At 47.5% G+C, this 27,559-nt stretch overlaps 1 protein-coding gene across 1 annotated transcript in view; it reads right to left on the bottom strand.

Moving 5' to 3' along the window:
- Positions 1 to 480: 480 nt before the first annotated feature.
- The window catches only part of TSPAN32 (tetraspanin 32), a 33,648-nt gene continuing 6,569 nt past the window's right edge, over positions 481 to 27,559 (bottom strand). Inside the window, exons 4-8 of the mRNA XM_075712578.1 lie at positions 21,879 to 21,953; positions 8,031 to 8,132; positions 6,378 to 6,470; positions 4,661 to 4,744; positions 481 to 2,381 (exon numbers count right to left, since the gene is read on the bottom strand). Coding sequence (XP_075568693.1) covers positions 2,286 to 2,381; positions 4,661 to 4,744; positions 6,378 to 6,470; positions 8,031 to 8,132; positions 21,879 to 21,953 — 450 coding nt within the window. The 3' untranslated portion in view covers positions 481 to 2,285. The remainder of the gene's footprint in view (positions 2,382 to 4,660; positions 4,745 to 6,377; positions 6,471 to 8,030; positions 8,133 to 21,878; positions 21,954 to 27,559) is intronic.

Here is a 27,559-nt window from a genome sequence, read left to right on the forward strand (position 1 = left end):
AGTTTTTTGATGTGGCAGAACATCATCAGTTCTCCAGCCAACACAGAGCAGTGGGCAAGACCTGACTACCTAGTGTTTAAAAAAGTGAAACCGTAGAGATTTCTTTTGTATAAATATTCTGGTCTTTATTGCTTAATGTTTTTATGTATATATATATATCTCCTTAAGCTTTTTTCCTGCCCCTGCTCGCATTACTCCTCACGAGGTACCTGCTGCTGCCCCAGCAGCTGGCCAAGGGTAGCATGAGGCTGATGAGTGGCGCCTTTTCCTCCAAAGGACCAACGCCATTCTCTCCCCCTTGGGTGCTAAGGCACACTGCTGGGACAGGCGAGCACCAGCTGCCCAGGGAATATCTCTTCCCAGCACTGAAAGAATTACTGAGGGCTCTCCATGACGCAACCCCCCGAGCAAGGCAGGCAGCCTCATGCACGGCAGAAAAAGAGAAGGAATGATGGCCTTTTGCAAGAAATTCATCTTTATTGAAGCAACCATGAGTCACATGAGCTGCCAGCTGGCCTGGGGAATAACAATAGCAGTGGCCTGGACAATAGCAGCTGGAGCTCACAAGGGAGATTGTCTCTCTCCGGAGAGCGATATACTTAGTCACTGTTTTATATATAAGTGAATCTTTTCTCACTGCTATAAAGTGGATACGTTGGCAAGTGCACATCACCACTAAATCCCTGCTAGACCAAGGCATCTTGGTGACTGCAAGGAGGTAGCTTGAGTAATACTGTGGAGCAGTTTAAGCTTGATCCGGCTTCCAGTGAAGTCAATGGTGAAGCTCCGCTGGTTCCATGGGAGTGGGATGAGGAGCGATAGCCCTTTCCCCTGCCCCCAGTGCAATTCTTTCTGATGCAAGATATTTGCAGCCATGTTAAAATGCTAACCAGGTGCTGTAGGCTGTACTGCTGTTCTTGTACACATAGCAGCCCCTGCCAGGACCTGTCCTGAACATCAGCATGGGGGTTTCCACATTTATCTCAATAAACAATTGCTACTTACTGTTTTTCATGGCTAAAAGCCATAACAAAGGAGAGGGGTGAAAGCTGTTGTTGGTTCAACAGATGTTTCACATAGCCATATAGTTTACAGCAGGTTTTCCAGCAGGTGCTAAATCTATTGCAACAATAGGTTTCAGCTCAGAAGCAGCTCTGCCTCCTTGCAGTGAGGGCGAAGCACCCCTGGGAGCTATCATTTGAGCCAGACTGAGAGCGGAGTTCTTCAGTTGATTGAAGCTTTTTAAATTTCTGTTTATTATTGATAAAGTGATGCAAAGAGGACATGGAGTTGGACATTGTATTGTTTGACCTGGCTGAAGATCAGTCCTGTTCTCTTCTAGTTTTAAAATTCAGTCCTGCGTGTATGTGTAATATCAAAGTCCTTTTGTATTGCACAACAGCATGGTGGGTTAGTGACACTAGGTAAACACAGAGCTAAGGCTGGAAGTTGAACAAGCCTCTGTGAAATCAATGTGGCATCAAGCTCTAGCAGGTTGACTAAGTCGTAAGAATTAAAAAATAATGGTGTACTGCATTAGCAAGGAGGAATAACAGAGGGATATGTCCTTATGCTGGTCATTTCTTTCAAAGCTCATGCACTGCTTTCTGATATTTTTCCTGATCTGTACTAAAAGCTCCGTAAATCCAGCAATATTTGAAAACAGGGGAAAAACAGTCGATGGTCTTCGGATGCCTACATACTCGAGCATGATCAGAAATGTGCCCAAAGTCAATCACTATGAGTGTCCGGGCTAGGAGAGCACATCTCCCATCAGCAATGACGCACTTTGTGTCCATGTATTTACTGAGCACAGGATCGGTCCTGGGCTCTGTTCCAAAGCCATCTTCCTAGAAACATTGCATCTTTGGGGGTCACAGGGAACTGCTCAGATGACAGCGCAAGAGAAGTTTGGTTTAATGCTGTGATTTTTGCTGGGCTTTTCTCTCCATTTTTGTCCTAAGCGGGCTGTTTGTGTGCTGCTTGTGGAGCTACAGCCCGTACATCCCCCGGCGAGGCGATCTGCATCTCCGAGCCCAGGTGTGTGTCTCAGTCCTCGTCCGTTTTCGGCGAAGGTTTGGGACTGCTCCTCCTCAGACCATCTTCCGCTCTGACCAGCTCGGAAATGCACGACAGCTAGTAGTGCAGGAAGGGGAAACACGTGACACATGTCCCACCGCCTGACCCCACACAACGCCTTCCCAGGGGATTTTATGGGTGACTTCAGACATCTTCCTGCGCCAAGAGCTGGCTCTACCTGGTAGGGATGCGTGGGTGGCAGGTTTCTACCTCTCTCGCAGGATGTATTTGCCTTTCCGGTCCAGGTTGCTGCTGAAGTGGATGGAGAACCAGAGGAATGAAGTCAGGATCATCCCATAAACCTAAAAGGAAATAAATGAGATGGGCACACAATTAAATGCCAAACTGATTATGATGTTCCATCTGTGCAAATAAGTGATCATAAATGTTGCCTGTTAGTCCACTTGGCACTTCTGAATTTACGTATCAGGATGTCACATTTTTCTTAAGAGACCTGTTTTCCAGTAAAATGGTGAATACCGATTCCAATGTGGGAGAAAAAAAAACCCCACCATGTGGTTAAAGCATCTGATTGGAATTAGCACAGTATGGCTCAAATCCAGTCCTAAAAATAACGAGAAATGAGACGAAACCAGGAAATTCAGATTTCAAATTCCTGCCACAAAACATTCCCCTATGGAAACAAACATATCTCTTTCATAAGAAGAGCCTTTTGTAAAGATAACATAGGGAGAAAAAAACCAAACCTCATGTATTGTTTGGAGTATAAAACCCAACAGAACAAAAAACCCTCTAATAAAACCCAAACCACACCTCATGCATGTGCATGTTTGTAAATGCAGAGGACAGTATATTTCCTCCGTATTGTGATATTCTGCCTGGTATATCACACATCACGATTTACACAGGCAACATATCAAAAATAAGGCTGCTGTGGGAAGGATAACAAGGGCTGTAACAACATGCTCTTTCCTAAAAGTCTGCCTTAATGTGCAAGCGCCTTCACTTGCAGCTTGATCTGGGGACACATGCGCTTTGTTGGCCAAGGCACAGTAACATCAGAGCAGCTATAGCCCTCGTCGCATGCTTCCTTTGCGTCCTGCCATCACAATAGTGAACTGTGCAGCGAGATTTCCTCCAGCACACACTTCAAAGACAGACGCCTTATCTGACTATAGCATCAAGCTGTGAAAAAAAGATATATACAATAAAAACACTCCTGCTTTTGTCTGAATATAGCTGCAGTGAAATTCCTCCTATACCTGAGAAAAATTAGAAAGCGACACCAGATATTCACACATGACTTTACATTTATAGCTCCACAGCAATGCTTGATGGTTTTCCTAATTTACTACTAGCAGTATAAGATACAAAAGTGTTTGTTCCTCTGGACTTCATTTAGATGGAGAAGAGTCTTCTAACCCATAATTGTGCCAAGGGGGACACAAGTAGTAAAACAATTTCTAAATACATATTCAGTGAGGAAAGGTCGCCCTAGCGGGGGAGCAGCATGGAGATATCACAGCAGATCAAATCTCCCTTCTTGGTGAAGAAATGAGTCTCCTGGTGTGTCTCCTATTCTTTTCTGGCGTGCTTCACCACACATGCAGGGCCCTCGTGTAGAGGTAATTACAGTGATACACCTCTGCCAAGCAGTGGGTGGGCATATGAGCAGGCTTGTTTTAATTACTGGTACTCTCCAGCTATGAAGGGACTGTCCCCATGCAGCCACTGAGCCCCCTCACCGCTGAAGGACATAATCCTCTCACAGCATTTCATTTTTTCTTTTGTCCTCCCCCAAAATAAGACTCACAAATTCAGTACAGACCCTTTCTATGCAAGCCATCCCCTGAAGATGATCCTACCCCTCTTCTGCAAGATCTTCCTTCGAAGATGGCACCTGGGAGCCCAGGCAACACGCTCTGCTCCTCTCCTTTGCAGCCTGCTCCTTGTGAGCCTGTGCGTCACCCACCCACTGCCTGAGATGCACCTTACTGGGTTCATTAGTGGTCATTAATAGGATGAGACCTTCACTTTCTGCACAGCTTCCCAGCTCCACTGCTGGTGCTCAGGAGTTTTCAAGACCTTCCAGCTCTGGCCGCACCAAGTGATGAGGATGAGCTCCCAGGATGAGCTGGGAGGCAGCCAGCAAGTGCTGGGCAAGGAGAGGCAGCATGTTTCCTAAAATATGGAATGGAGCTTTTACCCCATCTCCTTTTCCACAACTGCTGCCGGCTTCCTACCTGATCCGCAAGCCCTGCACCAGGTGACACGGCCTCTCACTTGCAGAAGATGTGCAGGCAAGCCTGGGTGCTTGAAATGCAAATGCTGCTGCAGCCCGTTCCTGCTGCTCCTTGCTCCCAGCTGCTGTGCATAGTTTGGGCAGAAAAACCATGCAGTGAGCCTATTCCTGTAGGAAAACTCCTCCATCCATCAGCCTGGCCAAGACAGGTCCTGGCCCTTTCCTAATTTCCACAGCGGAGTCCACCACTGCTTGTTTCTCTGCTGCCCATCTCCAAAATCACCCAAAATCTTAGCTTCTGGGGGCTAACTTAGGATACGCTTTCCCTGCTGGAGCCTGCCTCTGAGGGCCAAAATGTGAAGGAACAGGCACAGCTACCGTGAAGCCAATGGTGATGCCCAGGAGCGTGAAGACAAAGTCCATGTGCTTCTTCAGGAAGTCCTGGATCTCTCGCAGGCAGTCCTGGGAGGAGAGAGACACCCCTTGCAGCACAGCAGCAGCTCAGTGGGGGGCTTTGTCTCCCCAAAAGCACTTGCCACAACCGCAGGTAGAAAGGGAGGCAAGAGAGGGATGCAGCACCGCACACCTGGGCTGCTCCGTGGGCAGCTCTCCTTTTTCCTGCTGCTTGCTGCAACTTGGGAAGACAAACACATGCAGTATATTTTCTATTACTACAATACGCCTATGATTTTCTTGGTATGATGTGTTTCAGACTCTGGGGGATATGTATGCACACAGGTAAGTGTGGTCATGCACCAGCTTTTTTTCTTTTCACCCACTGGAAAATGGAAAGAGGGAAATGAAAAGATGGAAAAGCAGAGCACACCATAATGCTAAATATGTTCCCCAAAGATACTAATGAACAGCTCAATTTTGCAAAGTGTTGCAAGCATTAATATACATCAGCCTTAAGCATGCCAGCGGCCCCGCGGAAATCCAAGATGTGTTAGCCAAGAGAGCCATTTCAAAAATGCAAGAGCATGCCCTTGATGAAGTGATTTGCAGAGTGAGGTAAGAGTGCTCAAAGCCAGAGAGTGAATGTACTGCGGCTACCAAACTGCAGTTCCCTGGGTTGCAAAAGGCACCCTCCCACCCACCTCCTGCGGCTCGCCACTGGAGGAAATGCAAACCATTAGTGGGGCGGGGGAGACAGAGTCACCCCTACAGTACCAGGTTTTGCTCTGCTCTCACTTCCTGCCCTGTGAGCTGAGTTTGACCCTGCTTCGAGATGCAATGTTCCCGGAGGCAGCACTTTGAAACGCTGCCCTGCAGGCTGACACGTGCCTGTGCATCACGGCATCCTGTTAGCGCTTGACATCTTTGCCTAACAACAATGTTTTTGAATAGCTGTAGCAACATGGTTTGGTTTTTCCTAGGGACAACACACATATTGATGCTGGCAGCTTTAGCTCCTTCAGCTGATTTGGCTACTCCAGTGGAAGAAAAATAATCATACAATAGATTTGCTCAGAGAGTATGAAGTCTGTGTTGCAGCTTCAGCACAGAGGCAGTTGAATACTGGTAGCTTCTCCATCAGCCTCGCTGAGATACTGCAAAGAGGAGGAATGAAGTGTATTTGATGAACCTACTGCTGGGCATCATCATCCTGCTTCATGAGTTTCTCATTTTAATACCTATTTAATGCCATGGGAAAAAGGAATTACAGCAAAACCTACATTTGCTGTTAGTGGGACACTTTTTAAGCCCCAGAAACTAGTGTCACATGGAAAAGTCCAACACTATTTTTTGAGTTCAGACACATGCCCGTGACATCTCATACTCTCTGCAGAGGCAGGAGATGAGGAGGAGGCTGGAGGGAGGCGACAGGCTGCAAACACAAGCGTTTCAAAGGCTTTCTAGAGCTGCAGAGGAAACTGCATCTGCAGGTCTGAGACCTGCTGATCCACTGGAGCTCCTCCACCAGGTGAGACACCTTCTTATTGAAACAACAAAACCACAACAAAACAAACCCCATAGCAACCCCAAACCATGAAAAAGCCACAATTCTCATTAACACTTAAACACCAGTGAGGTTTTAACAGTTAGCAAGTAGTAGCACAACCCCACTGTGGGGTGGAAGAAACCTTTCCCTTACCTGTCCCGCATCGCGCACCTGGCTGGATGGGCACGTCTTGAGCTCCACATTGGCTGTGTCCCCAAATGGAGAGTGCTTCCCACAGCACAGGAACTGGAAGAGAGGGAGAGGTCTGCCAGCCGCCCGCCGGGGCTCTCCCCTCGCCACCAGCTGCTGCCATGGAAGGTGTTGGCGATGGGCCACCCTTCCTCCGTGCTGCCCCAAGCAGGGCTATGCAACCAGGGCTGCAAGCAGCAAAGCACTTAGGTGTGCAATCAACAGCTGTGGCAATGGAGGTTAAATTCAGAGGAAGCAGATGGATCTGGCCCCAAACTTGCCTGGATCTGGCCCCAAACTTGCCTGTGCTCCTCCAGGACTGCTGCCTGGGGCTGGGGCCAAGCCCCTCCCTCCATGGTCACACCAGCTCTCACAGTGGCTGCTCTGCAAAACCCAGGGATGCACAGACTGATGTTTCCAGTGCTTGTTATGGGCTGGGGGGTGTCCCCAGCAACACCCACTGTGGAGCTGGTTTCCTATAGCCAGGGGGAACTGGCCAGCTTGGAGCTTTAGCAGAAGGAAAAAAACCTCAAAACAACAATAAAAAAATGCAAACAAGGAGTAGAAGGACTGTTTCTCCAACAATTAAAGTGGCTAAAATAAGCAACTGATGAAGCTGGGTATTGTGCCTGGCTCTCCTTGCCAAGGGGGACTCTGGATGTGCTGCTCCACAACCCTGCAGAGCAAGCTTATGGCTCTGAGGGCCACCACCATTGCTGCAATGAGAAACATTTGGCCTTTTCTGCGTTTTGAGAAACACGGATGAAAGCAGCTTTGGAAACTACTTGTTAAGACGATTTAAGAAAACACAGAAGGATAAAGAGAGTTGCATGGGAGGTGTCTGGAAACAGGCAAGTGGAGATGATCTTCCCGTCCAGCCCTGCTGCGTGCAATGAACTCACTACCCAAACAGGTCCTGCTGCGTGAGGAGACAGCTTCTCCTTTACTCAGTGGGGACTTGGGAGTTTCTCACCACGGGGGATATCTTCGCTCATCTCCTGTGGCTCTGAGGGCAAGCGTCCTCCCTGTGCTCTGAGCAACCCATCCTTGCTCACCTACTGAGCTACAGAGAAATTCCGTGTGCCAATAGAATCCTGGGTGGTGGTTTTGGGGAGTTGCTAGCAGCCTCCAGCATTGCAAGAGGCCACGTGGCCTCCAGTACTCCTCAGCCATAGGCTCAAGGCTGAACAGAAATAACCAAGTCCAAATACTTCTGCTGGACAATGTGGAATTCCCCCGCCTCTCTATCTGACCGGGGACACCGGAGAGGTGTATATCCACTTTCTCATACCACAGATAGGGAGCACAGCAGAGGGCCTGCTGAGACAGACAATATACATATCAGCTACAGCGTGGAAGCTTTGAAGATCTCACACCAGAGCGATGCTCAGGTTGGTGGCCCTTTCCTCCTGTTGATAATCTGGTTGGTCAAACCTGAGAAAGGAAGAGTAGGAAGGGAGGAGCAGACCTCACAGCAGGCTGGAAGACTCAGTTCCTGAGGGAAAACAGCACTGCAGCATCCACGAGGCAGAGCACAGACATCAGCCCCAGCTTGCTGAAACCATTGGGAAGACACCCCAGGGAAAGATTTTCTGCTAAGGCTGAAAGACAACTTACTGCTTCATGGATGGCAGTCAGCTCATGCCTCCTGAAGCTGGAAGCGTTCCTCCTCACCTCTTCGTACACAAAGTCGTACACATCCATCATGCTGTCTTCCACCTGCGATGAAAGCAGAGATCTGTACATGGAAAATACCGACTGTGGTCATCTCTGGAGGGAAATGTGCTCCTCTTGCATCCCCCTAGAAGGTTTCCCAGGTACAGTGAGACAAGTAGTGCAGCTATTAAATGACCACCATGCAGCAGCAGGAGGTGGTGTGCTACCCGCCGTGCACCATGAGGCACCTACAGCATGGCAAGTCCCATGAGAGAGGCTGCGATGCTACATGTGGACCCTTTGGCATCACACCAGGGGCTCACCAGATGATGACTGGAGCTTTTGTTGTGGCTTTAGTGTCACAGAACAACGCTGGTGCCTGTGACCAGTGTGTCTCCAAGTCCTTCTGCCAGGCAGGGATGACACCGTCTCCCTGTCCTGATGGGTGACTGTAAGGACAGGCACACATGACCGTGAGATGTTAAAATAAAAAGGTGAGAGGACCTCAGATGGCTGGCATTATTCCAGTGATGGAGGAGTTCCTCCAAATAGAGCCAAAAAAATAACAGAGTGACTCAGTGGTGAATCAGACCCTAAATATTTACCAAATGTGTGAGAACTTGCAGCTTGACAGATCCCAGCCAACTCCTGCTTGGGTTTCAAAGGGAAAAAATATGACAATTGCCTTCAGCGTCTGGAGTCAAAACCTTATTTCTTCCTTTTGTTTTCCCTCACTTCCTCACCAGCACCGATCCAAGCGGGCCTGCAGGCAGTGCGTGGCTTTCAGGAGGGAAAAATCAATCGGCGAGACAGACGGAGTGGGTAGCCACGTGGGGAGGGACAGGCACTCCGGGAGCAGAGCCATCTCTCAGCAAGGCTTTTCAGTTCAGTCTTAAGGGGCTGTGCTTGGAAATTACTCTAGGGGAAAGAAACCCCAACACCGTGTGCTTGGGGGTGAAACCAGGGTCATTGGAGGCAATTACTGCCACCACTGCAATATTGCTTTAAACTGCCTGGCTGTCCAAAATGCAAACAACTAACAGAGGTTGATAACCAGGGAGGGGAGAAAGGGGGGTTGAGAAGATTACTTGTATCTGAGTCTGCTTCGTGCCACCAGAAATAGAGTTTAAAGGCTCACATTGGAAGATTTTCCACAGCTATTAACATGGCATAGAAGTGGATGGGCTTAGGGGTTTCTCTGCATTTATCTGCAGCAAAGCTGGTGTCCCCTCAGGACACTCCATCACCTGTCACAGAGCAATCAGTAGGTGAGGCAGGAGCAACCCAGCTTTAACAAGAAAGGTCAGATGATGGACGGGGCACAGATATTTTGAGCCAAGGAAAAAATCCTCCATAGCAAGGTGTATGATGCTGAGCTGTCCCACACAGGTGAGGAGGGAAGATGCTCATTTTGTCATCCCCATGTATCAGAGTGCATCGAGTGGGATGGGCGCAGCAGTAAGACAAGATCTCTAGCAGACTTGTGCACCATCCTTCCCCTGAGCAAACCTTAAGCCCCAATAAAAAGGAAAACATCCAAGCTTTTCTAACTTCTTGTGGCCCATGAAATAGCTTTCCAGCAGCAGCAATTAAATAAATGGATTCAATAAAAAAGAGCGTCCATTTCCACTGAAGAATTGCATTAGAATAATGAAAAAAGAATAATCTTTTGACCTCCTCTTGTGGCCTCGTGTTGCTGAGGAAGGAAAGAAGAACAGAGCAGACTGCTTCTTAACACAATAGATTATTACCTTTTGAATATCCCAACCCCAGTCTAAGATGCAGGAATAAAAACTATTTTGTGTTGTGACAATGTACATATGGATCTCAGTAAGGTAATGGTGCTGCATGTGCAATTTTTGCCTTTTCATATTTATCATTAGGCTCAGGATGCTGAGCTTCCCTCCAAAAGGCCTAAATTTCAATGACTTAAAAAAAAAGGAAAAGGTGGGGGGGAAGAGTTTCAAGCAAGTTGTTAGGTTCAAGCAAGGATTCAAGAGTTGAAAGAAATCCAGAAGTTTAACAGTAAAGGTCTACTGAACACCGGGCCAGGAAATGCTGAGACAGGTAGTTTTAAGCCCTCTGCCTTGCCTGGGCACATTCCGCAAAACCTCACAAAAACTGGCAAAAGTGCTCCTTTGACTGCAGTGAGTTTTGGCCTGGATCTGGCTGCTTACTTTACAACTGTATTCAACTTAAACCAAGGTGAGATGAGACTTTGTCCGGTGATGTTTCACCTGCAAAGACCATCACAGGCTCCCTAGCAGTAGAGCAGGCTCTGACCGTGCCACCAGAACCAATTCACTGTGCAGGAAAGTCAATGCTCATTAGTGTTTTGTCCTGATAATAAGCCTCAGGGCCCAACTGAGGTTGATGTCCTCCTCAGCAGCTTCTCAGGTGGTCGTGCTGCACTAAGCAACCTGGGAGGAGGGCAGATGAGCTGTCCAGATGTTGGCAGCTGCTGGCTGCTGCCCGTAGCCTGCAGCAGCAGCAGCCAGACTGGCAAGCTCCTGCTGGCTGCATGAAACCATGAGAGGATCGATTTGACTAGGAGAGGTCCTGCCTGATGTAGCGGTGCACATTTGCACCTTCATTATTTTAGGTACCATACAATGACATTAAACATTGAGACTAAGGCTGTTTGAAGAAAAAGGGTGGCTAGGAAAGAATTGAAGGAACAAGATTGCCATAACAAAGCTATGGCAGGAAGTTATTCCAACTGTTGGAAACAATAAGGGAAGAAACCACGAGCAGTCACCATTTCACAGCCAGCTCAACTGCAGTGATGGTGATGATGATGAGGGTAATCTCCAGGTACATAATGACTACTAAATACTTCAATTGCACCCTGTTCCAGAGCTTTCTTGTGAGCTGGCTTCTCAGTTATTTACTGATTTCTTCCATTTTGTCAAGCAGCCTTCAAGAACTGAAAGCACAGAGTGTAAAATTAAGTGTAAAATGTTTTATAGGAATAATTTCCTTTTAGAATGCGTGTCTGGGCAAGCCTAAGAGTACAATTTACTGGTAAGTCTTTCTCAGCATTTCTACCTAGCAATTATATCAAAAGCATTTATAACCCAGCTATTATCTGAATACTCCATTCAGATCCTGGTAAGGGAGTATCAAACTACAAAACCATTTTTTAAAGAGTGAATTGACTGTAGTTCCTCCACATCATGTTTCTGACTTTTTCTAGGATCATTTGATTTTGGAGGGGAAAAGTGCTGTCTTCATGCAATGTGGCGGTCTGTTTTCAAAGATTACTGCAGAGAGCTTTCTCATTTAAACATTTCAGAGGTAGGTGTAAAGTATTAAATCTCAGTATTTATGACTGGCTGTTTCCTTCTGTGCAGGAGATCGTGCCACAGAGCATATGAGAGGTCTGGTTTAACAAGGAGACATACAAGAGCAAAAAAGATCGCACTAACGAACCATCGTCTTAGCAACTTTTCTGCCTGGGATGGGCTTATGTTTATACTCAGTAGCTGCAGCCGAGCTCTGAAGCACCAGTCATGCATGGCAGTGTCTATCCAGCCCAAAATGGCATGCAAACTCATGCATGCCTAATGATGTAAAAAATAAAACCTGAAAGCATGAGACAAAGTAACCAGATGGTTTCATGACCTCTTTATTTGCAAGTTCATCCCCATATTTTCCTTTGATCTGGGACATAACACAGTGAAGAGCTAGACTGCAGCACTGCTTTGTGCCATCCTCAACAGATTCCCATTGCACGCTCCACTGATGGGCAACTTTCAGTCCATTGCCTCAGAATAATTTTCTTTTTCCATCTCTTACACCAGGTGTTGGAGAAAAAAAATATTAAAAATAACCAGGGTGCTTTCTCTCACAGTTAAGCAATAGGATGCGTTTTGAGTTTGAGTGGTTATGCCAACAGTGTTAATAACATGCTTTCAGAATACCACAGCTGTGCTCCATCCCTTAACTCAGACAGTGATTAGCACATAATGGACCAATACAGCTGGAGGAGAGAAAGTCTGTCTGGGCTTCTTTTTCAAAGGTCTTACACTCCCCCCACACATTAGCATCATTACCGTCAAGTGGATTTTCCTGTTCTAGTGACATGCTGTGACCCACTGCTGGAGGAGTATTTCTGGATGAAGCTCTTCCTTAGAAGGAGACTGCGCCTGTGATCCTTGTCAGTAAAAACCACTGAGAGCTGAAGATGAAGCATCAGCTGGGCTTTGGCTTAAGAAAAATCTCCAGGTTAAGTGATATGGAGGTCACACCTTACAGTCATTCTTTTCCTGGAAGACGCTGGGTGAAATGTTCCAGCTCTAAATTAGTCAAATAATTGCTGCCTCCCTTTTCTGTCTGCATTCCTTAATGAAACATTCATTTAGGGATGATATTGATGGGTTGCTGGATACAACAAATGGAAAATCACCACTGAGATTGATGTGGCTGACTCCAGCTGACTCAGTAAAGTAGCATTTTTCACTTAAAGTAAAAGAAAGAAGGACTTTTGAGATTGTTTATCATCCTCTAAATCCTTTATCCCCCAAGAAGCAGAATTTATGACTGCGGGAAGGCATTTACTCTAAGCCATTAATGGTTTTACCCTTGGCTATTAGAAACCAAAGCAAAGTTCAGTCTTACCTCCTTCAAGAGGAAAATTGACATTTCTTACTTGGGTTATTTATCAAGGATAATTTTTACCTGTAACTGGATTTGAAACAGAAAGATCAGATGAGGAGGTCAGCCTTCAGTCCCTGATCCCTTTGCAAGCCAGACGTGTCAATGAATCCCCCTCCCACTGCCAGTGAATACCTGTGCCTAGACAACCTGAGCTAGTTGCTTCAATGTATGTTGGAAAACTAACGTAGACTTGTACCAAGAAGAACAGTCTGAGACCTACTCAGTGAGCCATCTTTGCAACAGTTGTTGGCCAACTGAAGAGCTGGAGCTCACGGAGAACATAGTGAAAGGAGATGTCAGGATTGTCTCAAAGACAAGCCCACCTCTCTCCTTTCTGCTTAACAGGAATGCTCTTGATATGGCAGAGGATGAATCCAAGCATGGCAAGCAGAAGAGTCCTCCTGTCCTGTGGCTCTTTGTGCCTTTGAGGTACCAAACCGACCACAGGCACCACAGCCTCAGAAGAAACTGCAAGCTCAGTACTTTGTGTTCTTTCAGCGTCACCAAGAGGCGTGTACTCACTAGCACCACTCAGAAATATCCTTTCAGCAGCATCTACCGCAGACTCCCTTGCTTAGCTATAAACGGCAAGTTAGTCAGTTAAGATGTGAAACTGGAATAAGGTGGTTGACCCACTTGAAATCCTTCTTTGCTCCAGTAAGAAAAACACTTCTGCATTTCACTATCTCTGTCTTCCCTTTCCTCCCCAGTGTGCAGAAATGCACGTGTTCACAGCATGTCAGAAAGGACGGGGGGCAGATGCAACTGTCGTGAAACAGAGGAGGGAAAACTGCTCTGGGTGCTTTAGCCAGGTTGTAGAGCAACTCCCTCCACGTGGATTGAGCACAAGGTAAGACAGGCTCTGCAGGCCTTCGTTGCTGTATCTAACACAGTCGTTACAACTTGCTGCATCTTTATGTTTCCTTAATAGCATGTCAGCTCCCCTCCTCTCCAGCCTTCCTGAAGCCAATCAATCCCAGCTGGAGAAATCCAGCCAGCAGGAAACCAAAGTGGCCTTTGTGGTCCCCCATGGAAAACTACGCAAGATAAGAAGGTGCTGCTCCCCCTGTGACTGCTGGTGGTCACTAGGGACTGCTGATGCAAGAAGATCAAGATCTAGATTAGGCTTTTAGCTAAATGGCTTCCACCTTTTCTTTCCAGTATATATAAATATATATTATATACACATACATACACACGTATATAGGGTTTTTTTTTTTAATAATTCATGCTCTTCCTGCCACTTTCTGGTTTTGGAAAAGGACCAGGCAACCCCTGACCATCTTTTGGTCCATCACTGAGCGAACACACAGAAGGAGAGAGAACAAAAACTATTGTGGAACAAAAAATTCAGGAAAAGCAAAGCCTTACAAAGCTGTCTCTCTCTGATCCCAGCACTTCCATCAGGTCATTGCGCAAAACATTGAAGACAGGAGGAAGTGCTGAGCTGTTACACTGCTCACCTCCTCCTCATCTCCCATCTGCATGCCCCAGAACAACAGCAGAAGTCTAGCTGTATGGGTGCTATACAACCCACACAGCCAGCAGGCAGGGGGACATCACAGCCTCATGCTCAACCAAGCCATAAACCCCTGAGGCCAACTCTGTGCTACCCAGGTGCAGCCAGGAGCATCATTTTGTGATTGTGGCAGAGCACCAGATACTTGACAGGGAAACACAGACAACCCAGGCAAGCAATTAATCAATACTGACAATTTTTTTCCCCAAATCCTCCAGATCTGGGGCTGCATCCCTTGTGAGTAACATCAGCCTCAGTGCATCAAGGTCGTCTTGGGATTTTTTTTTTTCTTTTTGTTTGATTGGGTTTTTTTAAACAAACTTTAAGTATTTCAGTCCATTTTATAACAGAACTGCAAACCCAGCATGCTGCCAAAGGCCCACACCAATCCTTTGAGCTCCCATCATTCAGACACACAACGCTGCAATTTATGAACCTCCCAACAGCGTGGTCAAATTATCTCAGTCATCCCCCCCTCTCTCGCCCATAGTACTTGAAACCACTACCAGACAAGATTACTTCCCAAGAGAAAGTATTGAAAAACATTGAAAACAGTTTTAGCTTAAAAAAATGTTGTGTCAGCAATAGAGCTGGCCCCAGGGCAGCACTGTCACCTCCAAGCTGGTGGTGGCTGCCCCGCTGCGGTGAGTGTCCTACAGACACTGGGAAGGTTGGATGTGCCACAGTGACAGTGACTATCTGAGTGGCCTCGGGTACCACAGCTGACGCTGCTGGAGACAGGAGCTCCAGCTAACACTGCCACGGAGAGCGGCAAGAATGGGGCCGCACGGGTTCAGCGTCAGGGCAGCGATAAATTATAAAACCCATGAGTGCAAATGCCTGTGTGGCACATCAGACAAAGGACAGCAGAGTCTTGCTGCGGGGAGTGAGCCATTATTGTGTGATGAGAACATAAACGCCAGGAAGAAGTCACGATATTTAAAAACGCTAAGGAAGGGGAAGGATTTTCCCCCCTTTTTTTGTTTTTTTCCCTAGACTTCAGAGACTGGGAAAAGCTCAGTGCTTATTTTAAAGTGATTGTCCCTGGCAGAATAGCAGCAAGAGCAAGGGGGACATCAGATTATTCACAGTGTTTTTGCAGAAAAATCAGCGGTTTTGAAAATGTTCTTGAAAGACACCCATGAGTGGCTACAATCCTGATCCAGCCCCACTGAATCAGAAAACAAAAGGAAACTACCTGTATGCTTCAGGTCTGGTTTCAGAAAGCACCTGAACACACCTTCAGCTTGTGTTTAAGTCCCATTAAAATCTCTAGGACTTAAGACTGTCTTTAAGCATTGCCTTCAGATGAGATTGACTGGACCCTGCAAGAATTTGCCCCAACGCACACCACTAGCGGGAGCAACAGAAACAAACACACCCTGGAAAAAACACAGACTCTGTTTGCCACTGGAAGGACCTCTACAATGCCACTTAAGAATTCCCACTTACTCAGAAAGTGCTGGGTCACTCCTTACATACCTACAGAAACAAGAAATGCACATGCTGATTTTGAGCATGCGAAGACAGGATTCGCCTCCTGGGGACCCAAGGGAACGCTGCATCTGGCATTGCAAAGGTGCTGGTTAGGAGGAAGAACCACAGACAGAAGACGACCAGCACTGATGCCATATGTGGGGAAGGGAGCAGGGAAGCTGCCCTTTTCAAGAATGGGCCCCAGGTGTAGCAATGCTCATTATTAACAGCTGCAATTGTTAATCCCAGCTTTGTACCCCAGGCCCTGTTAGAAAATTACCACCTTGGAATATACTACCTTGCTCACTAACAAAGCATAAAAGACTCCGTTTCTCCTTCCTAGTATGAGGAGGGGAGAGCAAACAGGTTCCTCTGAAGAAAGTTTCAAGCCGAGCAAGACAGCAGGAGAACCAGAGTGTGCACGGGTGGTTTGTGTTTCCCATCCCATAAAAAGCTAAATCCTCATGTTTATTCTCTGAGTACAAGCAGTGCAATGCAAAGAAGCTAATGCTTTTCTATGCTTGTGGAGCCAAAAGGCACAGTGAAACCTCCTTTTGAAATCACCCAGCAACTTGAGAGACCATTTGAAAATTAAGACATTGCCATATCAGTGCAAATCCAATCAACCTCTTCATCCAAAGGACATGGCAAATCGGGCCTTAATGTCAGAAGTATGGGCAACTATTTGCACCAGTGCTTAGTTTCAAATTCTCTCCTGAGTTGAGAAATCATAATTTAATCAGTTTTAAGCTAACGTATACCTGCAAATGAATCTCTGTAATAAAAAAGCTCGTTCTGTTGCAAAATTCCTTTCACGTTGCAGCAATTTTATTTTTGTGGATTCACCCTGCCGTCCTGACTGGCTTATGGGGCTGGTGTCAGAGGGCTGCTGGAAGGATCTTCTAAGATGCTCCAGAGAAGGGGAACAGCAGAAGATGATGTAACATTGAAGCTCCTCTGGCCTCCTTCACAGCAGGGCCCAGAATGAAACCCCAAACCTATTTTTGTGTTGGCTAGCAAGGGTACCAGAAGTCTTTTATACCGCAGCTGCAAGGCTACCCTGTCCTCTAGCCTCTGTAGGAAGGTTTTTAAAGCAGCAGGAAAGCTGGGGAGGAGGAGGAGGAGGAAGCAGCAGCCTTCTCCACCAGCTGTGCCAGATTTGGCATAAGTCTCTCCTACGTCCTTCTCCGCATCGCAGGTCCCAGCTGCATTGGGCTGTGTTGGGAATGACTAAAAGACCTCACCTAAATAGGCAGTGGTTTGTGGCAAAGGAGCTGCCATAAAAATAACTTTGGAAAACAAGACTCAGCTCTTTGACTTCAGGAATCAGGACTTCCTAACATGGCTGAAAACCAGCTGACAACCTCATCATTTCCATGGTTACTACAGCTGATGCATCAAAGGTGCTCGTGTAGAGGTCATCCTCCCTGCTCTCTTGTATGTCATTCTCTCATTTGCTTCGCAACACCGGTGTCGATCCTCAGACAGGTTTGTGACACTTTCCCACCAAGACCACATTTCCCACCAAGACCACATTTCCCACCAAGACCACATTTTGGCCAGGTGGTGCATAGGGAGGGCAACCAAATGTGCTCCTCACCCTTGTGGAAACCCTTGTCTGCATTAGGCTGGACATGGAAAGGGATCAACTCTCCCAAGTGATTTGGGCCAGGCAGAAAAGCACACTAGAGTTTCACAGGGGCTTGGAGGCTGGGCTGGGGTGTTTCTGGAGCTGTGGGGTTGAAAGCATGATGGGACAGAGGTGAAGGAGGAGTGTTGGGTGGAGCAGGTGAGGATGGGGCTCAGGAACAAGCCAAGCTAGAAAACACTGAAACATGAAGGGCTCAGCACTCCAGCCAGCAGGAGAAAAGGTCCTTCAACAACCTCCAGATTACAAATATTTTCATTTCCGATTTTCCTCCAAGCAGCTGACCTGCCCAGAGAAGTTTTCACACCTCTGCAAGTGACAGCAGCAGCTTTTCTGTTGGCACTGTTGGCTGAGGCAAAGTGTTTCTTTGTAAACTGCAGGTAGACCCTAACAGAAAGGCTGCATTATACATGCTGGCAAGACAGGGAGAGGATCTGGGATGTTACTCTGACTTATTTGTTCTCCCCCATTTTGTTCACCATTTTCTTTGCAGAACCTACCAATAAAATATGCTTTGGGAATGAGTAGTTTATTAGTCCCTCATTAAAAGTACTTTGACACAGATAGATGGATGCAAAGTAGCCTGAGAAGACAGTACGGAGGAGGCCTGGACCTCAGAAAACCCACTCGTTGGCCACAGGAAGGACTGTGCTGAACAGAGGGATCAACCGTTTAGGCTAAAGCACAATAAACCTCAGATTCATGATTTTTCCATGTCTGGTATAAATTATTTTAAGAATAAAGACAGGTGACACAGAGTCTATCTGGGATGCAGGTAACTTGAAATTAAAATAACATGGCATCTGTCTGAAAGAATTAATTCGGGAGCTACAGAAGGTCACAAAAGCAGGAAAGAATGTGAAATTAGAAGATTCACATTTTGTTTACAGTGTCCATGCCTGCAAATACCCAATATTTACAAATAACTCTTCTTTTTCTCCTGTTCTGCATAGCTTCTCCGTAAGAAGTACTGTAAACAGGTCTCTAAAGGAGTCACAAAGGCAAGAAGCACACCTTGCTTTCATCATGTTGAAACGACGTTTCTATCTACCGCCTCTTGAAAATAACAATCAAACCAATTTTTCAACTGAAATTTGGGCTTTTCCATTTTAGATGTTTTTCTGTAAGAAGGGACGACTTTATGAAGGAAATTTAGAATTTTTTTTTTTTTTAATCAAGAGGAGTAAACCACTGAGAGCATCTGCCGTGGTTTGGTGCAGGAGGGACCTCCCATCTCGTGGCTTGCAGAGGAAGGGGAGGGCTCAGCTTTCAGCACTGCCTGCATTCGGCACCTTGCCCATGGAGAGGAAGAGGACAGGATCTACCGATGCAAGCTCCCAGCTGGCATTTCAAAATAGAACATGATTTTCTGTCTGGCTTTTCACTGGGAAGTCAACGTATTTTGCATGGGAAAAATGCAAGTTTTTGGTTTAGCCATGAACGTGGGGGCAGTAGCCCCTCAGTGCTCTCAGAGGCACTGATTCAGGCACGTATAATGGGCATATTCATCCATATTCAGTTTTCCATCCCCAAATTATCTTCATTTCTTGGTAGCTGTGTACATCCCATCAGGCTTACAAGACACTGGTCAGTTTGGCTGAGTTTGATTTTTTCCCCCCATAATACCACAATTAATTATTTCTGACAGTACTGACACGCAGTAGGCTGGGGGAGGACACCTGCTTTAATTTTGCTTTTTACTTTGAGAAAGTCAGACAAACAAATGGCTCTATAATGAGACTTCAGGAGTCTTCCCCCTGCTCCGTTTGGTTTCTTGTGCCACTGCACTACCTGTCTTTCTGTCCTGGAGGGGCACTCACATCTGCATTTCTCTTTCACATCCGCATTTGTCTCACTGGTGAGACAGGTTACCTTTCAAGCGAAGCTGAATTTCCATATGTTTTGTAAGTGACACTCCTAATTAAATCTTTCCTCATTGATATTCCCTGTTTGTTTCTCTTTGCATTTTAGAAAGCAGAGCAACCCAGGACGATCTCTAATGGCATTGTTATTTTTCTGTTGTCAGAAACACTGCTGGTTTTCTTTACCCAGAAAGTAAACATTTTACAAAAAACCCTCATTTTGCCTAGTGGAGACTGTTTTGCTTAAAGAAACCCAACCGACTACTAAAGCTAACCATAACACACGGATGCATTTATGGGCAGAGCACTCAAAGCAAAAAAACAGGAAAAGAATTTGAAGTAAAAACAGATGTAGTGATTAAGAGATATACAGAGAAAGTAATTCTCCTTTAAATATTTTCAGCAAAATCTTTTTCTGAATGACACATCCCTGTATTAACCCAATATACAACTTCTTCTTGCAGCCTTTTTACATCCTACTCCATGTTTGTGGATTACAAAGTATAACTAAATCGTCTGTTGGATAACGCAATTTCACAAGACCAATCAGACACACTTTCTGGTGCCGTTTCTCCTTTACTAACACAGTTTTTTGTTTCAATCTCTCATTACAAACTTCTGCAGAAGAAGGAGGAAACTGTGCTCAAGGCTTCCCTTCTGTGTTCGTCATGAGAATGAAATTATTTCCATATTAAATTGTTAGTGTGAAAATAACAAATTTTGATAGTTTTGCCTGAAACCAGGGAAAATATATGCAGAGGCTGTAGAAAGATTCTTTTTTGAATCTGCTTCAGCCAGGTAAGTGTAGAGATAAAAGATGCTGCTGTGCCATCAGCACTCACCCAACATTTCCAAAGCAGCTGGACAAATTCACGAAGGAAAAATCCACTGAGAGCATTAAAGGCAAAGGCACCTGAGCCACAAGCTGTTGGCATCTGAAAAAGCATTGCTTTGTGCTCACTGGGTTTTTATGCTCCTACCTTGGCCAACAGTGGGTGTCCCTGTCTGGGAGTGGGCACCTTTGGTCTGATCCAGCGTAGGCATCTGCATATTTCAAAGGATTTGCAACTACTGTGGCCACTGGTTAGCTCTGGACAAACCTTCTAGAGAAGCAGGACCTTACCCCTCACCTTGGCCTTGACTTTGCCCTTTATACTTCTGCTTCCAAAAGGACTGGATTTTAATTTTTGCACAGGACACCGAACCATTATGGGACAGGGCTTCTTGTCCCTGAGAAGTGCAATTGCCGCATTCCTAGCATGGGTTGAGTCCCTGTGGTTTGGATGGAGTGCTCCTCCAGCGCAGAACAAAATCCCTTCTGCTGCTCTTTTCCTGACACACTGCTCTGCAATCCCCCACAATGTCTGTAACCCTAAAGAGATGAGCTGCCAGCACCAACACGACCCTAATCCATTGGGATGTGTCATGTCACCCATATCCTCATTGTTGGCCAGAGCATTGCATGTTGCGGCACGTTCCTGGGGCTGAGGAGGAGCAAAACGGAGACGGGAGCCAACCCGCTGCATGAAACATCTATCAAGGTCCCAAACACTTACCTGAATTACTGTTAGATAACTTGGATACTTGCCTAAAATATCAGTGTTCCGCTTTCAAAAAAAAAGACGGCATGATTTTTTTTCACTTCTGAGTCTCTTAAATTTCTTTTTTTTTTTGAGTGGAGGGATGCAGGAAGGGCAATTAAGACCAAGCAGCGACAAATTCCTCTGAATGGTTAGAGGAATAAATATACAAAAAGCAAATGATATCAGATTAGGAAAGTGTTAAAAAAAAAAGGTCTAAACTTCTTCAGGCTACTAAATATTAAGTTAAATTTCTGCTTTCCCCAGCAGCCTGCTACCCTGGCCCCAGGGGCAGCCCAGCCCCAGGGTAAGGGTACCCACTGCGATGCGCAGGGCTGTCCCTTAGCAACTCTGCATGCCTTGACTCCACTTCCCCAGCACCTTGCACCTCCAACACCATCCATCTACCACAGCACCAGCAAGCTCTAGGCTAACAATTCAAACCCCAACTTTCTGGCAAATTTGACCACATACAATCTTCTCTTTCTTGTCCAACGTGACAGCGACCCAAAACACCATTTTTCACACTAGCGTTTTTACTGTACTACTGCTGCCGGTTAATAACACATCTCCTGGGTGTTTCTCCTGGCCATTGCCAGAGACAACCTGAACAGTCGCAGCCTGCCACCACCTTTGAATAGAGGCTCCCAGTTGACGTTAGCAGGAATTAGAGTTGGCTGGAAATGACTTTTCAAAAGTCAAGCATCTCATTTAAACCAAATGAAACCAAACGAAACCAAACGAAACCAAACCAAACCATCCCCTGCAAAAAGAATCCCAAAGCTATTTAATAGGAGGCTTGCATTGCTTTGCCTTCAGGACAAAGCATTTGCCCTGTGTGAGGGTTTCTGTGGCTCCTCCCTTCAGATGACCACATCGGAGAGGCAGCTGATGAAGGCAGTCCCGTTCTTGCAAAGGACGGATGCAACGGAGCATGCATCTGATAGACCTCAGCATGGACTGCTTAATTACCGCCAGATGTCCCTTTTATGGGAGAAATCATTGCCACAAAAAAATCTCCATCTGACGAGATGCTGGTGGTATTTCCTAGCAGCCGAGGCTTACCTCCGTGCTGTGCGTGTATCTCCAGCAGGCAGCTGGGATCAATCCGCAGAAGGCCAGAGCAAAACAGAAAAACCCCTGAGGATAAAGAGCAAAAATACCATCAGTTACAGTATGGGGAGAAAAATAGCCATTTGAAAACACCATTGGGACACATTTAATATGCCCGTTTGAGCAAGTTGAGTTAAAATTAGAGCTAAACATCCCCTTCTTTTAATATCCCTCATAATGCTGGTTACTTAAAAGAAATTAGGTGGATAATAATGTGATTCTCTGTCAGGAGCCCTCTAATTACACTGTGGCCGTTTGAAGGGGTTGACCAAAAAAGCACCCAGCTTCCTGCGGAGCAGTTAACCTATTCTGCTCAAATTCCCCTTGCGGGGAAAAAAAAAAAAAAAAAAGGAGAGAAAAACATTATATTTACAGTATGCTCCTCTTCTGCAGCAGGACCGTGCCCCGGCGTAGCATCTCCTTACTCGGGAGATTCAATCCCCCACGTTTAAAACTCAGCTATCAGTTTCAAAGAGGGCAAAACCCACATGAGTAGTCCATAAAGAAGCAAGTAACCAGGATGGAGAGCAACCTGCTCTGGAAAAGGAGCTGGACTTTACCCTGTTAGCAAGGTGGCAGCTGTGCAGCCAAACCGCCTTCCTTAAATCAGCACCATCCTAGTTAGACAAAAGAATGACAGAAATCCAATCAAGGCCAGCAACTGACCCTGAAGTGCCTAAACAATAACGGCAACAACGCAGGAGGTGGCTTCACTTTTGTCTTCTTCCCTAGGCTTGCAGAGCTGGAAGTTAGATGTGTTGTCTCTTTATTTGAACAAATTTGATCCAAAAAAAACCCCTGATGTAAACAGCGCTTGCCTGTTGTGACAGCTGGACCAAAGGATCTTGTTCGCATTTAAAAAAAAATCTAAAAGAGGAAGAAAAAAAGTGCCTGTAAAGCATTTGAAGGCCAAATGGGCTCATCAAATATGAATCCACAGCTTAGTCTTGGAATGGCAAAAGATGATGAATAAGCACCAGTCCAAATTATTGCCCTTACAAGTTTTTCCGTGAAACTGTCCCTCTTCCAACATGAAGTTTTGGAGCAGGGGAAAATTGCCCAACTGACTGCAGCTTATTTTGGTTTCTAATTTTTTTCTATGAGTGTTTTTGTAGTATGATAGAGCTGAAATCACTTAAAAAAGATTAAATCTTTCATGAAAGTTTACCAAATTCAAGCTTAAGAAAAGGAAGAAGAGCATTGCTGCTACCAATTCTGCTTCACCAAAAAACGTTTGCTTTAAAAGTATGGTTTAAAAAAAAAAGAAAGCCCCAAACTCCTCCATGTGCAGCAAGAAAGGAAAATGTGTTACTTTAAATCCTGGAAATGAACATGAACATGCCAATAAATTGCCTTTTGCTGGTTCTTGTCCATCTGCTGCCTTCTGTGTTTCTCTGCTCGGGGCAAGACGATGCCCTGTCCGGGGGCTTTGCTCCAGGACCAAGGCCGCCCTTGGCATCTCACCACATTTTCGGGGCTGCCTTGTTTCAGGCTCTGCATCAGACACTGGGGAAAACCCTTGTAGGGCTCTTACGAAAAACCTTAAATTATGTATGTCCAATCTCTCCTTTTATTTTTTTGGCAGCTGCCTGGCCATATAGGTGGTGAGATCACCTGCTTCCTTGCCAGGAGCTGAAGTGGGATAACAGAAGACCCTAGAGGAGATGAGAGGAAAGTCTGATCAAATGCTGACATGACAAGGAGGATTCAAGTACCAAAGATGGGGAAAAGCACGCGGGGCGAGACGCCATGGACCAAAGCATGGCATGACCAAGCCCAAACCCAGCCGGGGTGGGCGGTTCAACCCCTGCAGGTACAGCAAAAATTGGAGGGGAGAGGAGCTGAGGTTACACGGGCATTTTAGGTTGCTCCTCACTAAGATCAGACCCTGCATTTTGCACCTCCTCCAACTTCCCCCCCAAACAAACAGCATTAAAAAATCAAGGTTTTCACCAAATCAAGCTCAAAGACAAGAAAAAAAGAGAAAATTATGGAAGATGAAAAACCCAGCACTGATAGCAACGTGAAAGCCCTTCTGCACGTTGTTCCTGTTTAATTGCGAGGACCCACCATGAACCTGCAGAGTGAGAACTACTGCATGCCAGTGGCACAACCCAGATTTCTCCCCCGCCCCCCGCCCCATGCTCTCCTGTCCTTCCCCCACCAGCTCCAGCACTTATGACATTTCTCCGGGGCCAGAAACTCCAGCAGATTAAAATCCTCCTTCTCGTCTTCCCTTCCTCAGCTCCACCCCACATTTCAGTCCCCCACCTCCAGCATCGGCTCTCCCTTATTTCTGTCTAGCTTCTCTGGGAATACCAAGACGTGGCCCCTCGGGAAGCTCCCCCTCCATCCAGCTCATGTGGAGCAATTACATGGCTCTGAGAACATCTTATAAATGAATTATAGGCTGCTTTTTCCCTTCCCAGCCAAAAGGCTTTTGGAAGAGCAACTCTCTAATTACACTAGAAGACATTTGGAGGAAAAAAGAAAAAGGCAACGCTTAGTTTGCATACAAAATGTGGAAGGGTCAAGGCTGGTTCACCATCTCTCAGACTCCTGGATCTCCTCAGAGCCAGGCGCGGGCTGCTGCCTGCTCCCGTTGCAGGAGGCAGCCACATCAGCCCTGCAGAGGGCTGTCACCGGCCAGACATCAATTACTCTTTTATAAATGACCTTCTTTCCATCCTTGCTGCAAGGAACAATTTGTCTTCGAGAGACTTGGCAGAATGCGCAGAAACAGCGTCTTGTCTCTTGGCTGGTGTATCTTTTAATTCACCTTTCTGACGTTTCCCCTTTGGTTAAGGGGGTCCGCTTCGGATGAGGGAGGGATCCTTTAGCTCAAACTGGGTTTGGTAGCTCTGCCAAACCCCCGCACTCCCAGGGAAGGAGCCGACCTGTGCCCTGCTCAGCTCCAGCTGCTTTTTGGTGCTGCTGTGGCCATTGCAAGGGCCAGCTCCCTGCCAGACTTCACAGCCTAGCAGGGGAAGGGGGGACCTAATTTCAGGTTGCATCCATCAGGTTGCATCCCTCCCTCCCTGACCCAGGTCATCTAAAAGCACACGATGTTTTTGCCTTTCCACACGAGCCAGGGATCTCAGTCCAAAGGAAGAATCCGTCCCTCCAACTGAGCACATCGGCTCTACCCGCGCCTGCTCCCCGGGGACCGCTGGCGCACAGAAGCCTCGCTCGGGAGTGCTGCATCACACGGGAGAGCACAGGCGACAGATTCATTGCAAAAGCAAGATGCTGAAGTGTGCTGCGGTGTCATTAAGGACCCTCTACATACTTGCCTACAATGATACACTGGGGAACAGTAAAGCAAACAGTCCGTGCTATGTGCTGGCCCTACTGGCACGTCACTCTTGGTGAAAAACTGTGTTATACGGGGCATTCACTAAAGCTTTTTTACCACAGAAATTATTTGGAATCAGTGCTTGGAACAGTTGCTCCATCCTCAACACAAATTTTGCTCTGCACAAGTGTTTTTTAGGCTGGAAAGTTCAGGTGTAAGAATTTCAGATGTTTCAGATGGGATATTCTGGTTGGCATGTTACTCCCTGCTTTTTTTTTTTCTCCCCTCTCTCTGTCTGACCAGATAACAGCACACGGTGCCTTAAACCCCACCGGAGCCGGAGTCTTTCCTTTGTACAAGCAGTACTAGCAAAACTGCAGTTTTCCTTCCTTCTCCTCCCCTTCAATAGCGACATGGCCTTCAGGGGCCGTGAGAGCTGCAGGATGTTTACGCTGAAGACTGACTGCATGATGGACCACGGACCACCAAAAAGCAAGGTTTGCCAGAACTATAGCTGGAGGACCGTCAAGAAACCTGTCACTACTCTCCCTGTTTAAGAGGACCTTTGGGGATAACAGTCCAGGATTTTAGAACATTTTTTTTTATCCTTAAGTTCTCAGTTACTCTCTAGAAACCAGCTTCCTCGCAAGCGTCAGTGGATGCACAGTGGCGTCTGTCAGGTGTGGTGATGCTGCTACTGCAACTGCTGGATGAGCTCCTGAGATATGCCTGCTTTTTACCAATTTAACCTGTTCCTGTTTCTAACCGCTGTGCACCCATTATCGTTATTAGGACAGCACCAGTAAGGCCTGCAAAGACCGAGGCCCCTCCTCTGTATACACACAAACCTCCAGATAGCCAGGCAGGGTGAGCACTTATTATTTAAATAGCCCAAAAAAAAAAAAGTCAGTAGGGAAACTGAGGCACAAGAAGGAGATGGGATCCACCCAACAGGTCAATGACCAGGGTAATGCTCCTCTAAGCCCATCTGCAACATGACTAGCGTTTCCCCAGGGTAGCTGGTTTACCAAGCGGCATTGCGGTGGATTAGCCACATCGATGCAGACATCCCCGGAGCGTGGCTCGGTTTCCTATACAGCCACAGATGTCAGGCACCAATACTCTGCTGTCTTCCCTCTTTGATTAAAGAGTGAATTAAATGGTCTTCTAAACAAGACACATGCTTTGCAGGGGAGGAAGAGTCCTTTAAAATCAATAGCGGGGGAAGGTGAAAAATCCTCTCTATTAACAAGCAGGAAAAAAGCTACAAGCGGGGGGGCCGATCACTTCTGCAAGCTGCAGCCCCGCGGGGATCAGCGGGGCAGGACATGACACCGATACCAAATTTCAGAGCCCCACAGGGCTGAACCCCACTCCTGCCTGCGATTACATCTCACGGCAGCCATCAGGGGCTGGCTCTCCCTGCCTGCACTTCTTGCTTGCAGATCAGAGATTAAAAATGGGCCTTGGGAGGGGGGAGGAACTGGTGGGAAAACAAGCAGCAGGCTGGCCCTTGCTGTAAGGTACTGACACTTAGAACTGGGGGGCAATTTATAGGAGTAAGCAAAGGTCCCCTATGTGATTTACCATGCTGATGAGCTGCTTGAACAAGGAGGAGCCGAGAATCAGCTTTCCCTTAAGGTTAGTTTCCGAAGGGTAGGGGCCATGCCAACCCCCAGCTGCGCTTACGGTGGCCGCTCCCTTACCCAGTGCATGTGCCCTGCGTCTCCGGGCGCCGAGTGCCACCGCCCGGCGGGGCGGGGAGCGGGGAGCGGGGAGGGGGCAGCGGGGCGGGGAGCGGGGAGCGGGGAGCGGAGCGGGGCGGGGATTGCGGGGCGGGGAGCGGGGAGCGGGGATTGCGGGGCGGGGAGGGGGGAGCGGAGCGGGAAGCGGGGCGGGGAGCGGGGAGCGGGGATTGCGGGGCGGGGAGGGGGGAGCGGAGCGGGGAGCGGGGAGCGGGGATTGCGGGGCGGGGAGCGGCGAGCGGGGAGCAGGGCGGGGAGGGGGGAGCGGGGATTGCGGGGCGGGGAGGGGGGAGCGGGGATTGCGGGGCGGGGGGCGGGGAGAGGGGAGCGGAGCGGGGAGCGGGGAGGGGGGAGCGGGACGGGGAGCGGGGAGCGGAGCGGGGCGGGGAGGGGGGAGCGGGGAGCGGAGCGGGGATTGCGGGGCGGGGAGCGGGGAGCGGGGCGGGGAGCGGGGATTGCGGGGCGGGGGGCGGGGAGAGGGGAGCGGGGCGGGGCGGGGAGGGGGGAGCGGAGCGGGGAGCGGGGCGGGGAGCGGGGAGCGGAGCGGGGCGGGGAGGGGGGAGCGGGGAGCGGAGCGGGGATTGCGGGGCGGG

This window comes from Pelecanus crispus, chromosome 6 (assembly GCF_030463565.1).
Source record: "Pelecanus crispus isolate bPelCri1 chromosome 6, bPelCri1.pri, whole genome shotgun sequence".
NCBI classification, from domain to species: domain Eukaryota; kingdom Metazoa; phylum Chordata; class Aves; order Pelecaniformes; family Pelecanidae; genus Pelecanus; species Pelecanus crispus.